The sequence below is a fragment of the Aplidium turbinatum genome, chromosome 9, assembly GCF_918807975.1.
Source record: "Aplidium turbinatum chromosome 9, kaAplTurb1.1, whole genome shotgun sequence".
Classification (NCBI taxonomy): Eukaryota; Metazoa; Chordata; class Ascidiacea; order Aplousobranchia; family Polyclinidae; genus Aplidium; species Aplidium turbinatum.
In genome coordinates this window covers 27,037,055-27,053,658 of record NC_137480.1, presented here as the reverse complement: position 1 = coordinate 27,053,658, position 16,604 = coordinate 27,037,055, and the positions used below count along the sequence as shown (strand labels likewise).

General features: G+C 37.1%; 2 protein-coding genes across 3 annotated transcripts; both read left to right on the top strand.

Annotated features, from left to right (window-relative positions):
- The first annotated feature begins 648 nt into the window (after positions 1-648).
- On the top strand, positions 649-3,322 carry LOC145777568 (uncharacterized). The gene is made up of 3 exons (XM_082588983.1): positions 649-873; positions 1,191-1,352; positions 2,963-3,322. The coding sequence occupies exons 1-3, from the start codon at positions 726-728 to the stop codon at positions 3,112-3,114; spliced, it is 462 nt and encodes a 153-aa protein (XP_082445109.1). The 5' UTR covers positions 649-725; the 3' UTR covers positions 3,115-3,322.
- Positions 3,323-8,002: 4,680 nt separating this feature from the next.
- Positions 8,003-13,546, top strand: LOC145777781 (uncharacterized). 2 transcript variants are annotated; one of them, XM_082589228.1, is made up of 4 exons: positions 8,003-8,367; positions 10,611-10,814; positions 11,131-11,292; positions 13,276-13,546. In XM_082589228.1, the coding sequence occupies exons 2-4, from the start codon at positions 10,667-10,669 to the stop codon at positions 13,425-13,427; spliced, it is 462 nt and encodes a 153-aa protein (XP_082445354.1). In that variant the 5' UTR covers positions 8,003-8,367; positions 10,611-10,666; the 3' UTR covers positions 13,428-13,546. The 2 variants fall into 2 exon arrangements, with proteins under 2 accessions (XP_082445354.1, XP_082445355.1); XM_082589229.1 differs by lacking the exon at positions 8,003-8,367 and having other exon boundaries at positions 10,451-10,814.
- Positions 13,547-16,604: the final 3,058 nt, after the last annotated feature.

The following is a 16,604-nucleotide window of genomic DNA, read 5'->3' as shown; positions in this document are numbered from 1 at the left end:
TAGTTTTCGAAACTTCTTACTTCGTGTAAGAGACATGATAGTCCAAATTTCAGGGCAGGTGATGGAAAACCAAGTTAGTGTAGCTTCGTTTGTTCGAATTCTATTGAGCTTCACCCAAGTTGTGGGGGGAAGGCCCATACCATTGGAGGCGCCACCAGGTGGTGTATAAAACCACGAAGTCTGGTGTTTGAAAAAAAAGAAAGGTTTGCAGAACAGCTTAGTATCGTTTTTCGACTTTTTTTCTTATTCGACTAACCAAGCGCCCTGACCATTTTGTTCATATATTAAATAGACTTAACATTTCGGGTCCTCCCTATTGCATTGATGTCCTCTGCTGCTACTACATTTAAGTAATAATTAGTACTTACGTAAATACATAATAATGGTTCATATAATACATACCGTATACAATAAGAATACATAATACATACATTATTACACCAATTAATAACATCTACCACAACCTAATATGATACTTTTCTTGTGAACTTGACCGAATAATTCTTGTCATACAAATTAGTTGATTTAGCTGAGAGCTTGAAGGTCCCCTGCTGCTCGACCAATTGTCAATTTCCGTTTTGCATCTGTAGAAACTATATGAGGTTCCGAAGCAACTTATTGCAACTTTCTCGCGTTACAAGACATCTAAGTAATGTTTTCATTGCTCAGGTTCCCTACGACGCTTACAATTTAAGTTTCATTAGTTCTAAACACTTTGGTGAAGAATGGATGCTTCAAAAGTTGGCGCCATAACTCTTTCCATCCTTGCCTTTGTTTTCGCGATCGTCGCCACATTCGCTCCGGCCTGGATCTCAATCGGGGATGCTTATTACGGATTCTTTGGAGTTTGCTTTCGTGGGACGTGTGTCTCAAGTAAATATGATGTCATAAAGATTGCTCAAGAACATGGATGCTATTCATCTATTTTTTTCCTTTATTCACTTTTAACACAATTAATGAAATCTTTGATAAACTGCAACCTGTATTGAACAAAGTATAATAGGCCTACAGGATTTCACTAACAGAAGCTACAGTACTTGGTTTAGAAATTAGGAATGTCTAGCTGTACTTTGCAAAGCCGGATATGTAAAGAAATCCCATGGCAGAAGCCAAACTTCATCTACTAACTACCACAAAAACAATAATTTATAGAACTTCTTTTGAATCTTCTTATTCCGCTTTTCTTCCAGACACAGACATATTGAATGCGACGGTCGGTACCCAAGCTTCATTTTCCTTCATGATCATAGGAACCATTTTCCTCCTAGCTGGAGCGATCCTGGTTTCTATCGGAGGCATGGGCTCCAAATCGTCCCTACTGAAGCGAGGAGGAAACCTGAACATCTCGGGAGGTGAGATATGAGGCACGATTTATACGCAGTTAATAGCATCTTGGTTACTTATGTTCCCGACAATTTTCACCTATTCAAACGTCATATAAAAACAGTTCAAGTCTTCTGAATATTACGTCATGGAAGTTGCTGGAAAGTGTTCCAAAATTGCACCATCGTTAATAAGACTTGTGTCAGACCTGTTTGGGCCTGTTTAAACATGAATGCATTGGTTCACTAGCTCGAACACCTGTTTTGAATTGCGTGACAATGTCTTTCTATTGCGTCACAGTTATTTTCTACGTGAATTTGAGATATTGATATCTATTCTGGTCATTCGTAAAATGATTGTTTGAAAGTTGGCCGCACATTTAACTGTTGGCTTAGTGCTTGCTAGCTGGACAAAGGTTCCGTCTTTTATCCAAGTAATCTGTTCTGTAGTGACAGTTTTCAGTGGTGTACGCGTTGCACCCCCTCGTTTTCGGTAGCCGTGGGCTAATTTTTACAGAAATACACTTTTTGAAAAGAAGTTCAAGTGTGTGTTTCTTCGGTCATTATATGCAGACGAACGGATCCGGGAACTTTAAGTTACAATTTTCCCACGAAGAAATTATGGTTTACCGCTGTGACCAACTTATACAACTATGAACATAGCGACCTATAATAGGCCTATACACAGATTTTGCCAACATACTAACCTACAGTATAACAATAACTGGAAGCCGATCGGTTACGCTTGATAGCAGTCAGAATCGCCAACATAAGTTGATAATTTGAGTAGCAGTTGAGAAATATTCTTTGTGTGTATTTTGTGTGATTTTGAGCTACTTTTGTTTTATTGGTAACATTCAAATAATAAGTAAAAGGTTGCTCATATCTCGAAGCTGCAGTTATTCGTCTGACTCTCTTCAGGAGCTGTTGTTAGAATGAAATGAACGTAAATGTGATAAAGTAGGATAATTAAACTAGAAGGAAAACGAAATAATAATTTGGCTGATCAAAAAAATTCAAAATTAACAAAGAAGTTTTAAGGTATAAACGAATTGTTTTTGGGTTATGTTACGTCGGTCTCCAGTCATTATTCTAGCTTCGCACGATGACAAGGCCGTGTGTATAGGTCGCTTACTCGCTATGTTCATAACATGATTGTGAAATGAACCAAGAAGTCGCCATAAAGATTTAGTTTGTACTTTGATGAAACCAAGAATAGAATAAAAATGCAGAATACTCGCCCAATCTGTTCGACCGACCATAGATTTAATTGTTTGTACAACACCCCTCCTCCTTTTTTTAATGAGACTACCAGCTTGATTGAAGCCACCAGATTGCCTTCTTGATCGGGCCGATTTGTGTTGGGCTCCAGTGAGGCTCCTATTCCCGGGGGTTGATTGTTAATGATAATAATGGTTAATAGCGGCAATTGTTGATGGCAATAATCGATAAGGATGCCGTTGATAATGGCAATGCGAAAAATTGAATGAGTGTTTTCCAGGCATTTATTGAATAACATAAACGTACTATTGGTGCAGACTAAGCTGAACCATCACAAGATGTATAAGGTGATAATGGAAATAAATAATAATTAGGATAATTATTGAAAGTGATAATTGTTGATGATAAATACTTTTCAGGTCTCTTCATCCTCATTGGAGCCTCGATCTTTGCAGGGGTAACTACACTTGTCGGGAGCGCGATGTACAGCGTCAGTTTCGGATTCGCTTGGATCGCTGTGGTCTTCGGGATTGTGGGGGGCGGATTGGCGATACGAGTGGCTAATAATTGAGATGTTTGATGACGTCAAGATGACATTCCTCACTCGTTGCAAGGACAGTTTCTGAATGGTCGAATGTGGTTTTTATTGAAAACTTGTTTAAATTTGTTGAATTACAAATGAAGTTTACATGACGTCAACATTAAAGTTGAAAGAAAAGCGCAAAAATTTATAATTGATCGCTGTTTATATTTTATTTCAAGTTTATATAAAATTTTGAAAAACATCGGGCGTTGTGTCTTGTGCCTTGTATTGGTTGGTTGCCTTACAGCAGGGGTCGGCAACCTTTCTTCAGTCGCGGGCCAAAACAAAACTGCGCAGATGTCAACGGGCCGTACAAGTTTTCCATTTGCACTTCCGTTTTCTTTACTTTTCATAATATTGTTAAAATTGGCGTTCTTATCAGAGTATCTCCATATTTAGCTACTATAGGCTTATATAGATTAATATAAAGAAAATTAGTAACAATTGGTAACGAAAAACACCAAGTACTTTATTTATTGACAGCACAACATTAATGTGATATTTGATGTTGTTTCCTGCTAGAAAGTTTCTGAAGGTCAGGTGATAGGTTGGATGAGGCAAGAATCATAACATCTTGCAAGTGGTCATCAGTAAGTTGTGTTCTCAACTTGCCGTTAAATATACGGTTAATTGACTATTACTAACGCAACTCATGTAGCCTGCAACTAGCATGCAGTAAATAGGCTAATATAACCGGACTTCAAGGTGAAACTGCCAAGTAGCCTACCTTGATGCTACCTTCTGCAAGCTTAAGCTAAATTTTGCCCTAAACCTAGTTTACTATAACAAAGCGACCCGTGATCGATAGGTCGCGGATACAAAGGCGCTTTGTGATAATTTCCTATGCTTGGTGGATTCTAACAAGCAGCAAATTCTTCAAAGACAAGAATCACTTGTTGAAAAAAACGGAAAAATGGAACTGGGAGTAAATTATAACTCTAAAAAATAAAGTAATTTAAAAGTCTGGACTGGCTGTCACTAAAAAGGCCAATTCCTGCTTCCTAAGCTACACATATTTCTAAATTATCAACCTTCAAACAAACTAATTCTTAAAACTTCAAATCTATCAAACTATCTGTCAGGCCTGCAACGTCGCTCTCTCTAAAATGCAGTTCGCAGAGAAAGAATATCAAGGAAATTCAAAATGGCGACAATGCCCTAACTAAGCATTGTTGCGGCATAAGTACACAGGCTACGTGATTACAAGTGAGCGTTACGGATAAATATGGAAAAGTAAAAATTGCGAAAGTTTTACATAACATTTAGTAATCTTAATTCTGTTATGTAAAACCAAATGGCAGCATAAAATAATGGGATGTTCGTTTTGGCCCGCCAACTACAATTTGCAAAAATGCTGCTGGCCGGATAATTTTGCTTGGCGGGCCGGATCCGGCCCGCGGGCCGTAGGTAGCCGACTCCTGCCTTACAGAATATGAGATGAACGAAACCGATTCTATCCTTTCAAAACAGCAAAAAAGCGTGATTATAAAGTTTTATCTAATTGCTGTTATAGGCTAGTTACCGTGTTCAAGATATACTGTAGCCTAGCCGTAGAAAGACAAAGGGCAACGGGTATTTCTCCTCTGTTGCCAACTTAGATGAAACCTATTGGGCAAATGTTGCTAATTAAAAATAAATTTAAAAAAAAAACGAAAAAATGCAAAAGTTAAAAAAAAATTATAAAATTGCACAAAAATAGTATGTGGACTTTTCATTTAATTTCATTAATACTGAAAACTCTTTGTAAAGAAAGGTAATATCAACTTTGCAAATCACATAGCAGCTTACTTGAAAAGCAAAGAGGCAGAGACAATACGTCTTTTAAGTGCCCAGATTTATTTTGTTGTATCTGAAAGTAGACATTATACAAAGGGAGGCTTGGCTTTTGTAGCAACACCAGAGTCAATGTAAAGTGCAGAATTTCTATCGACCAGAACTCCTGATCGACTCTTCGCTAGAGTTTGAATATGAAGTTAAAACTGTCATAACCAAAGATCTTGAGAAATTTGACAATTTCATGTTTTTGTTTTTATTGAAACCCCCAAGTTACTATTGAGAAGATTCAAGCGATTGTGTAATGGTGTAAAAATAGACAACCAACATCAGGCATTCAATAGAATGATATTATCTTTTTTTTTTTGAGATTATAAAATTTTCACAAAAACAATTCGAAATCTTCAAAAGGCAACTAATTGTTCGACGTGATCTATCTTCGGTTCCTCATATCGGGGAATCTCCTGGTGCTACAGTTTCGGTTCAATAAAATTGAACATCTGTCAAACAGGAACCAATCGCTTCGACGAAATTATGAAATATCTTAAATTTTCTTTGATTGAGTTTGAAATCGAGTCACTTATTGTCACGATCTGATATTGTTATCTTTCCTTCATGATAATTCTAAATTGCAAATCAAATACTTGAGTCATTGCAATAATAAATTATAGTAGCCTACTTTCCAAATACCATTTTCTCTGTGGTATCTAGTACGTCGGCTTTGTTGTGGTCTTTCGTTAGTTAACGTCAAATTTTTGTATACAGGGTACAAATGTCTGATTTACAGTAAATACGCGCAAGGCGTTCCAATCACATCAGCTCCTTTGTAGTCACCTCAAATACATTCTTGCGTTCCTTTAACAGTATAAATTGCGTAGCGTTTAACATCACCTTAGGTGAGTACAATATTTCACTTCGACTTATTTTGCCTTGTTTTGCTTATTTTGACGTGTGGAAGCAATTGAAAGCCAACCTTCGGCTTGGAGACGCACATGATGATGACTATGTGTGAGCAATAAACAATGAAGAACAATGTACTGGCGTGTGGCAACTTTTTGGATGTAATCAAACTGGAAGTACTGATGCTTGCACAAACGAAAGTGTAATATATAAGTTTTGTTCCATGGTTTTCTTTGAATGTATTCAAGATTCAAAAAGAAAAATAACCAATAAATAATTTATTTACCAGATTAAACAATTAATAACTTACTACAAAAAGTGCTCAGTGTCAAACAAATCAAATTAAATCTAATTACATCAAATATAGTTATTACTTTCTAAAACTCCTGCAGCTCGTTTCACCCTAAAAGGGGATCATCAGAAGGTCTTGAAAAATATTCAAAAGTAATAAATCGGTAGGCCTAATACCTGAAGAGATGTTAAGTATTGTTGTGATTTAATTTTAGTGATTGTAATTTAATCTGCAAAAATTACAATGTATTGCCTCTACCGGATGCTACAAAAGCCTCAATTAACATGAACCGACTTGTAAACGAGTTGACAGCAACGCTATAAAGTGTGGCTGCTGCATTGTTCATAGCTTGACTTGCCGGTTTTGTTTTTTTGATGAACCAACCACAGCACGACAATGGGAGCGTCGAGACATGTATTACGTGATAATGAGAATATTAGAGACAGCTAACTCTCCATTCTTAGATGCTACTTGCTGCGCTTTATGGCTGCATTGGTTTGTTTGGCGCTTCGTGCTCCCAGTTGAAAGAGGCTTTTTGTTGTGACCTCAGATGTTCACAATACTCCCTCTAGTGGTAAGCTAAGAAAGGCGACCATGTTGACACCCTGCCGGCAGAGGGCGGTAAATTTTTTTTTTGAAATGTATTCTTGATTTTATTGCTTAATTCTTGTTTGCTTATTTTGCTAGAATTTGCGTTTTTCCTCTGTTCTTCTTAAACGCAACCTTGATGACGTCATGAACAGCGTAGCTTCTGATTGGTTAATGGTTTGTGGTTGGATTGGGTATCTGCATGTTAAAGTGCCTACCCTCGAAAGTCGAACCAGCGCCACCTGAGTGAAGTTTCTTTGTTTACAAAGTCGTACGAACAGAAGTCGTACGTACACAGAACCAACTAAGTTATCGAAGAGAGGGATACATTTTTCTAAGCAACAAAAAAACAAAGACAAAGATCGGACGTTTTTGACGCCACATTGTGTCCTCAATATGTGGAACGAAAGCGTTCACTATCTGAAGAATAAAAATATGACAGTTGTTGAATTTTGCTTTAGCCTACCGGCATTGCAAGGAATTCCTCTGAACAACGAACTTTCGATATAAAAAACAACCAACAAAATACAAGAATCAATAAAGAGAAGGAACAGACCACAAGCCAAATCAGAAAAAAAAATACGAGAAAATAATTTGTTAGAACACGCAGAGCAGACAAGACGAGCAAAGGCTTTCGTTTAGAGCACAGACCTGCCTCTGTTGTTGATCTCAAATTGATGAAACCATTGCTGTGGCCGCCCCGCATTGTTTCGTTGAATTATTCAACAGATGACATGAACGACTGAAGTCATTGATCGTCACATGACTTGGCAAGTCGTGAAACTCTGAAAAAAAATCTGAGAAGCGAATGAAATGAGGAAGTCACGAGTCGGTGTTAAAATGATTGCTCACTGATGTGAGGGCTCAGTGTTGGGTTGGTGTCATCGCTACATAGGCGTGGTGCTATGATAGATCCATGCAGTGACTTTATTCTCCAGAGAATAAGCTCGAATTAAATTGAAAATATCAAAGTAATTGAGGATTTGAATTCGACAAACGAAGCTACTCCATGGGTTTTAATTTGTATCAATTCTGACTTATTGTTGCTTGGTTTTGAACTTTATCATCGGGCTGACAAAGCCTCTGACAGGTTATTCCTGGTAGTTTTGGATGCTTGTAGAGCAGTGGTTCTTAAACTGAGGAGCGTAAAGATTCTTCAAAGGGGGGGTGCGAAGGTTGTAGGCTTTGATTAGAAATGTGACCTAGTTTGAACTATAGTTTCTCGCGATTATTGTCGTTTAATCTATTGTTTGGTAACAATCGCTGTTTGTGACATTATTTATGTGAAAGTGGCTTTTCTGCAAATGCATGTGTAGTGAAGAAACAAGCTCGAAACAAACTTAACTGTGACATAAACTAACAAGACACAACTTAACAAGACACAAACTCGAAATTAACTGTGGAGTGTGGACCTGACATGCGATGTGCATTGTCTGCAACTAAGCCAGGAGTATAACTGCTGGCTTCGAAAACGCTACCACATCTCCTTCTCATCAATAAATTCTCATCAATAAACATCAAATTTCCCTGGCGAGAAACTTGGAATCTAATAAGAAGATGTTGTGGAATCACCTTGCTTGGAAAGCACGTCACCAATCATCTTCCCTGTCCTCTCTCGGAGCGCAATGCCGCGATGTGGAGCCGGTAGCATCGACAAGACAATAAGGAAACTTGAAAGTTGTGGTCATGTGAGTAGTTCAATCTAACGGTAAACAATTATGACGTCATTATACGAATCAGTAAGAAAGTTTAACAACTTTGGCAACGGGCCTAAATATAATTTGTTTGTTTTATGGAATCACGAAAATCTTGAGTTATTTGCGCAATTAACTCAAGTTATTTGTCGATTAAATATATATTTCGATTTACGCCTTTGCTACGAAGATAGTGAACAGGGATTCCTCTTCTCCTTAAAGCAATTCATCCTCATGTCTTTCAATAATTAACCGGTCCCATATAAAGCCGGACCCACCCAGAGCCCATCCCTATCGCCGCCAGGTGCAGAGAGCAGGTCAGAGCGGTCTGTAGAAAGCATCTGGTCTCATTTACAGGATAGAGAGCAAGGTATTCCGAAGATACAGAAATGTTAGATTTTCTAACTAGAAACAAAAGAAAGTGACACACATTGACAAGTTGTTGCACTTTACCTTAAACTTTCAAACATCAGAGCATTTCATTAAAACTACTTACAAATATAAATTGCAATGAAAGATATTATTAAATAGACTGTAGTACTTATTTTAGTTGTAATAAATTTGATGCTGATGATATTTAAATGATATTCTTGTTACGGTATCAAGCTAAGTTTGGCAGTTTGTATAACAAGTTTTATTCAAGTAGAAATAGTTCTTTAGTTTTATTTGCATGGTAAGCTGCAGAATCTTTCATTTTGAAGTAAAAACAACTTGCAAAATATTTTTGGACAACAATGATCTTGAAGAGATGATTGGTTACAAATCTTGAAGGTTGTGAGTAGAAGGTTGCACATAGCTAAAAGCTGCAGGTCTTCGTTTGATCCTATTCAGGAGCTGTGGTCAGAACAAAATAAACCTAAAAGTGGTGAAGTATTTATAGTAGAAGAAAAACGAAATGTAAATTTGGCTGATCAGAATAATTCAAAATTAACAAAGAAGTTTTAAGGCAAAAACGAATTCTTTTTGGTGATTGATTGAATCTTTATCCTCGGACTGGGAAATCTTCTTGGCAGAGCTTAATCCTGGCAGTTTCGCATACTTGTAGAGTCTTTGAATCACTGACCCAGGCCCGGTCACCGAGATTGACAGAGTGAAGTTTCCAATTGTTGAAGTGTTGTTGCTAGGGAATTATTCCAACCATTAGATGCCGTTGAATGGAGAGCAGTTCTTAACGTGCGTTGCTCAAGCGCACACCCCGAGAGTCGAACCAGCGCCGCTTGATCTTGAAGGTTCTTCGTTCCAGAAGTGACGCGCTAACCAACTGAGCTATAGTGGTGGCATAAGATTGGATCGAGAGTTTTTATAAAGATTACTTTTGAATTTTAAATTATTCTAATCAACCAAATTTACATTTCGTTTTTTTTCTACTATAAATACTTCACCACTTTTAGGTTTATTTTATTCTGACGATAGCTCCTGAAGAGAGTCAAAGGAAAACCTGCAGCTTCTAGCTATGTGCAACATTCTACTCGCAACAATGATTTCATTTAAATATTTTAGCACCTATAAAAAAATAAAGAGCCCAAAATGTAGATGCTCAATTCATTATTCACATGAAGATGAAAACAGTTTAGTTTTCGAAACTTCTTACTTCGTGTAAGAGACAAGATGGTCCAAATTTCAGGGCAGGTGATGGAAAACCAAGTTAGTGTAGCTTCGTTAGTTCGAATTCTATTGAGCTTCACCCAAGTTGTGGGGGGAAGGCCCATACCATGGGAGGCGCCATCAGGTGGTGTATAAAACCACGGAGTCTGGTGTTTGAAAAAAAAGAAAGGTTTGCAGAACAGCTTAGTATCCACGTTTTTCGACTTTTTTTCTTATTCGATTAACCAAGCGCCCTGACCATTTTGTTCATATATTAAATAGGCTTAACATTTCGGGTCCTCCCTATTGCATTGATGTCCTCTGCTGCTACTACATTTAAGTAATAATTAGTACTTACGCAAATACATAATAATGGTATAAATAATACATACCGTATACAATAAGAATACATAATACATACATTATTACACAAATTAATCTACCACAACCTAATATGATACTTTTCTTGTGAACTTAACTGAATAATTCTTGTTATACAAATAGTTGATTTAGCTGAGAGCTTGAAGGTCCACTGCTGCTCGACCAATTGTCAATTTCCGTTTTGCATCTGTATGAATTTTATGGGGTACTGAAGTAACTTATTGCAACTTTACAACGTTACAAGACATCTAAGTAATGTTTTCATTGCCCAGGTTTCCAACGACGCTTACAATTTAAGTTTCATTAGCTCTAAACACTTTGCTAAACAATGGATGCTTCAAAAGTTGGCGCCATAACTCTTTCCATCCTGGCCTTTGTTTTCGCGATCGTCGCGACATTCGCTCCGGCCTGGATCTCAATCGGAGATGCTTATTATGGGTTCTTTGGAGTTTGCTTTCGTGGGACGTGTGTCTCAAGTAAATATGATGTCATGAAGATTGCTCGAAAACATGGATGCTATTCATCTATTTTTTCCTTTATTCACTTTTAACACAATTAATGAAATTTTTGATAAACTGCACCCTGTATTGAACAAAGTATAACAGGCCTACAGGATTTCACTAACAGAAGCTACAGTACTTGGTTTAGAAATTAGGAATGTCTAGCTGTACTTTGCAAAGCCGGATATGTAAAGCAATCCCATGGCAGAAGCCAAACTTCATCTACTAACTACCACAAAAACAATAATTTATGGAACTTCTTTTCCATCTTCTTATACCGCTTTTCTTCCAGACACAGACATATTGAATGCGACGGTCGGTACCCAAGCTTCATTTTCCTTCATGATCATAGGAACCGTTTTCCTCCTAGCTGGAGCGATCCTGGTTTCTATCGGAGGCATGGGCTCCAAATCGTCCCTACTGAAGCGAGGAGGAAACCTGAACATCTCGGGAGGTGAGATATGAGGCACGATTTATGCGCAGTTAATAGCATCTTGGTTACTTATACAACTATGAACATAGCGACCTATAATAGGCCTATACACAGATTTTGCCAACATACTAACCTACAGTATAACAATAACTGGAAGCCGATCTGTTACGCTTGATAGCAGTCAGAATCGCCAACATAAGTTGATAATTTGAGTAGCAGTTGAGAAATATTCTTTGTGTATGTTTTGTGTGATTTTGAGCTACTTTTGTTTCATTGGTAACATTCAAATAATAAGTAAAAAGTTGCTCATACCTCGAAGCTGCAGTTTGTTGTCTGACTCTCTTCAGGAGCTGTTGTTAGAATGAAATGAACGTAAATGTGATAAAGTAGAATAATTAAACTAGAAAGAAAACGAAATAATAATTTGGCTGATCAAAAAAATTCAAAATTAACAAAGAAGTTTTAAGGTATAAACGAATTGTTTTTGGGTTATGTTACCTCGGCCTCCAGTCATTATTCTGCCTTCGCACGATGTCAAGGCCGTGTGTATAGGTCGCTATGTTCATAACATGATTGTGAAATGAACCAAGAAGTCGCCATAAAAATTTAGTTTGTACTTTGATGAAACCAAGAATAGAATAAAAATGCAGAATACCCGCCCAATCTGTTCGACCGACCATAGATTTAATTGTTTGTACAACCCCCCCTCCTCCTTTTTTTAATGAGACTACCAGCTTGATTGAGGCCACCAGATTGCCTTCTTGATCGGGCCGATTTGTGTTGGGCTCCAGTGAGGCTCCTATTCCCGGGGGTTGATTGTTAATGATAATAATGGTTAATAGCGGCAATTGTTGATGGCAATAATCGATAAGGATGCCGTTGATAATGGCAATGCGAAAAATTGAATGAGTGTTTTCCAGGCATTTATTGAATAACATAAACGTAAGGCATCTGCAGCTAATAAGGCCTGGCCAGTAATAAGGCCCACCCCCTGGATCTCCGTTGCTACAAATCTTTTAAACAAAATTGGAAGCTCTGATTGCTGCTATGGTGAATTGAGACTAACTGGTAAAGTTTCACAGCCTAAAGTTGAGAACTTTTTGAGTTACGGAAAGTTGAAGTTTGGGGGGACTGAAATTGAGTGGTTTTATTAATTTTCACATATTTTAGACTGTTCTGCAGTTAACAAACCGCTTTGATTTCTGTTTTTTTTTTGCATTTTATGTGAAAGATATGTGCATGCTGATGCAGTAAAAACAATAAATTTAAACTTTTTTTCTAAATAAAGCAAGACTGATAATGATGATCAGACTAGGCTAATTTTGGCAATGAGGCCCATGGGCCCCTGGGGTAACGTTGTGCACCCCTGGTGAAGAAAATGAGGGTTAAAGACTTGAGTGACCTAAACAATTCTGGTTACACCATTAATTCAATTTGTTATTGCAATGGAAATATCATAATTTCAGAATCAAAATACTTTATCATCCCTACCATATCTAAAAACACCATGTTGGTTTTTAAAAAATGGAACATGGGGCGAGGGAGGGAATAGTTGTGTCTGTGTATTTAATTATTAGTTATGTGACTGTGTTGTCGATTAGAATTTGTTTTGTGGTGTTGTTATAGTGAAAATACACCTTTTCCATCACTTTTGGTGCTAATTCAAACCGGGCCTTATTCACAACACGTGCATCTAATAAGGCCCGCTTGAGATATTTTTTATTTTTTTAATAATTTACAACCCCTTTTACTTAGAAACTTGTTTCATAGATATGTTGTTTAGACAGACCCAAAGTATCCTCATTCCAAGTTTCGTTCAAAATTATGCAGTATTTAGAAAAATATTGAGGTTTGAAAATTAGCGGGCGTTAATTAGCTGCAGGTGCCTTACTATTGGTGCAGATTAAGCTGAACTATCACAAGATGTATAAGGTGATAATGGAAATAAATAATAATTAGGATAATTACTGAAAGTGATAATTGTTGATGATAAATACTTTTCAGGTCTCTTCATCCTCATTGGAGCCTCGATCTTTGCAGGGGTAACTACACTTGTCGGGAGCGCGATGTACAGCGTCAGTTTCGGATTCGCTTGGATCGCTGTGGTCTTCGGGATTGTAGGGGGCGGATTGGCGATACGAGTGGCTAATAATTGAGATGTTTGATGACGTCAAGAAGACATTCCTCACTCGTTGCAAGGACAGTTTCTGAATGGTCGAATGTGGTTTTTATTGAAAACTTGTTTAAATTTGTTAAATTACAAATGAAGTTTACATAACATGAAGATTAAAGTTGAAAGAAAAGCGCAAAAATTTATAATTGATCGCTGTTTATATTTCATTTCAAGTTTATATAAAAATTTGAAAAACATCGGGCGTTGTGCCTTGTATTGGTTGGTTTTCTTACAGAATATGAGATAAACGAAACCGATTCTATCCTTTCAAAACAGCAAAAAAAGCGTGATTATAAAGTTTCATCTAATTGCTGTTATAGGCTAGTTACCGTGTTCAAGATATAGCCTAGCCGTAGAAAGACAAAGGGCAACGGGTGTTTCTCCTCTGTTGCCAACTTAGATGAAACCTATTGGGCAAAGGTTGCTAATTAAAAATAAATTAAAAAAAAAACGAAAAAATGCAAAAGTTAAAAAAAAATTATTAACTTGCACAAAACTAATATGTGGACTTTTCATTTAATTTCATTATTACTGAAAATTCTTTGTAAAGAAAGTTGATATCAGCTTTGCAAATCACATAGCAGCTTACTTGAAAAACAAAGAGGCAGAGAAAACACGTCTTTTAAGTGCCCAGATTTATTTTGTTGTATCTGAAAGTAGACATTATACAAAAGGAGGTTTGGCTATTGTAGCAACACCAGAGTCAATGTAAAGTGCAGAATTTCTATCGACCAGAACTCCTGATCGACTCTTCGCTAGAGTTTGAATATTAGGATTAAAACTGTCATAACCAAAGATCTTGAGAAATTTGACAATTTCATGTTTTTGTTTTTATTGAAGCCCCCAAGTTGCTATTGAGACGAATCAAGCAGCTGTGTAATGGTGTAAAAATAGACAACCAACATCAGGCATTCAATAGAATGATATTTTTTTGAGATTATAACATTTTCACAAAAACGATTCGAAATCTTCAAAAGGCAACTAATTCTTCGGCGTGATCTATCTTCGGTTCCTCATATCGGGGAATCTCCTGGTGCTACAGTTTCGGTTCAATAAAATTGAACATCTGTCAAACAGGAACCAATCGCTTCGACGAAATTATGAAATATCTTAAATTTTCTTTGATTGAGTTTGAAATCGAGTCACTTATTGTCACGATCTGATATTGTTATCTTTCCTTCATGATAATTCTAAATTGCAAATCAAATACTTGAGTCATTGCAATAATAAATTATAGTACTTCCCAAATACCATTTTCTCTGTGGTATCTACTACGTCGGCTTTGTTGTGGTCTTTCGTTAGTTAACGTCAAATTTTTGTACACAGGGTACAAATGTCTGATTTACAGTAAATACTCGTATGGCGTTCCAATCACATCAGCTCCTTTCTAGTCACCTCAATTACATTCTTACATTCCTTTCTCGGTATAAATTGTGTAGCGTTTAACATCACCTTAGGTGAGTCTACTACTGTAGTGCAATCGACTACTGTATTTTACTTCGACTTATTTTGCCTTGTTTTGCTTATTTTGACGTGTGGAAGCAAATGACAGCCAACCTTCGGCTTGGAGACGCACATGATGATGACGATGTGTGAGGCAATACACAATGAAGAACAATGTACTGGCGTGCGGTAACTATTTGGATGTAATCAAACTGGAAGTACTGATGCTTGCACAAACGAAAGTGTGAATATAAGCTATGTTCCATAGTTTCCTTTGAATGTATTCAAGATTCAAAAAGAAAATAACAAACAAATAATTTTATTTACCAGATTAAACAATAAATAACTCACTACAAAAAGTGCTTAATGTCAAACAAAGCAAATTAAATCTAAGCTTAATTATATCAAATGTAGTTATTACTTTCTAAAACCTCTGCAGCTCGTTTCACCCTAAAAGGGGGGTCTTCAGAAGGTCTTGAAAAATATTCAAAAGTAATAAATCGGTAGGCGTAATATCTGAAGAGATGTTAAGTATTGTTGTGATTTAATTTTAGTGATTGTAATTTAATCTGCAAAAATTACAATGTATTGCCTCTACCGGATGCTACAAAAGCCTCAATTAACATGAACCGACTTGTAAACGAGCTGACAGCAACGCTATAAAGTGTGGCTGCTGCATTGTTCGTAGCTTGACTTGCCGGTTTTGTTTTATGATGAACCAACCACAGCACGACAACGGGAGCGTCGAGACATGTATTACGTGATAATGAGAATGTTAGAGACAGCTAACTCTCCATTCTTAGATGCTACTTGCTGCGCTTTATGGCTGCATTGGTTTGTTTGGCGCTTCGTGCTCTCAGTTGAAAGAGGCTTTTTGTTGTGACCTCAGATGTTCACAATACTCCCTCTAGTGGTAAGCTAAGAAAGGCGACCATGTTGACACCCTGTCGGCAGAGGGCGGTAATTTTTTTTTTTTGAAATGTATTCTTGATTTTATTGCTTAATTCTTGTTTGCTTATTTTGCTAGAATTTGCGTTTTTCCTCTGTTCTTCTTAAACGCAACCTTGATGACGTCATGAACAGCGTAGCTTCTGATTGGTTAATGGTTTGTGGTTGGATTGGGTATCTGCATGTTAAAGTGCCTACCCTCGAAAGTCGAACCAGCGCCACCTGAGTGAAGTTTCTTTGTTTACAAAGTCGTACGAACAGAAGTCGTACGTACACAGAACCAACTAAGTTATCGAAGAGAGGGATACATTTTTCTAAGCAACAAAAAAACAAACAAAGACAAAGATCGGACGTTTTTGACGCCACATTGTGTCCTCAATATGTGGAACGAAAGCGTTCACTATCTGAAGAATAAAAATATGACAGTTATTGAATTTTGCTTTAGCCTATACCAGCATTGCAAGGAATTCCTCTGAACAGCGAAATTTCGATATAAAAAACAACCAACAAAACACAAGAATCAACAAAGAGAAGGAACAGACCACAAGCCAAATCAGAAAAAAAAAAACACGAGAAAATAATTTGTTAGAACACGTAGAGCAGACAAGACGAGCCAAAGGCTTTCATTTAGAACACAGACCTGCCTCTGTTGTTGATCTCAGGTTGATGAAACCATTGCTGTGGCCGCCCCACATTCTTTCGTAGAATTATTCACCAAATGACATAAACGATTAGTCATTGATCGTCACGTGACTGGGCATGTCGTGAA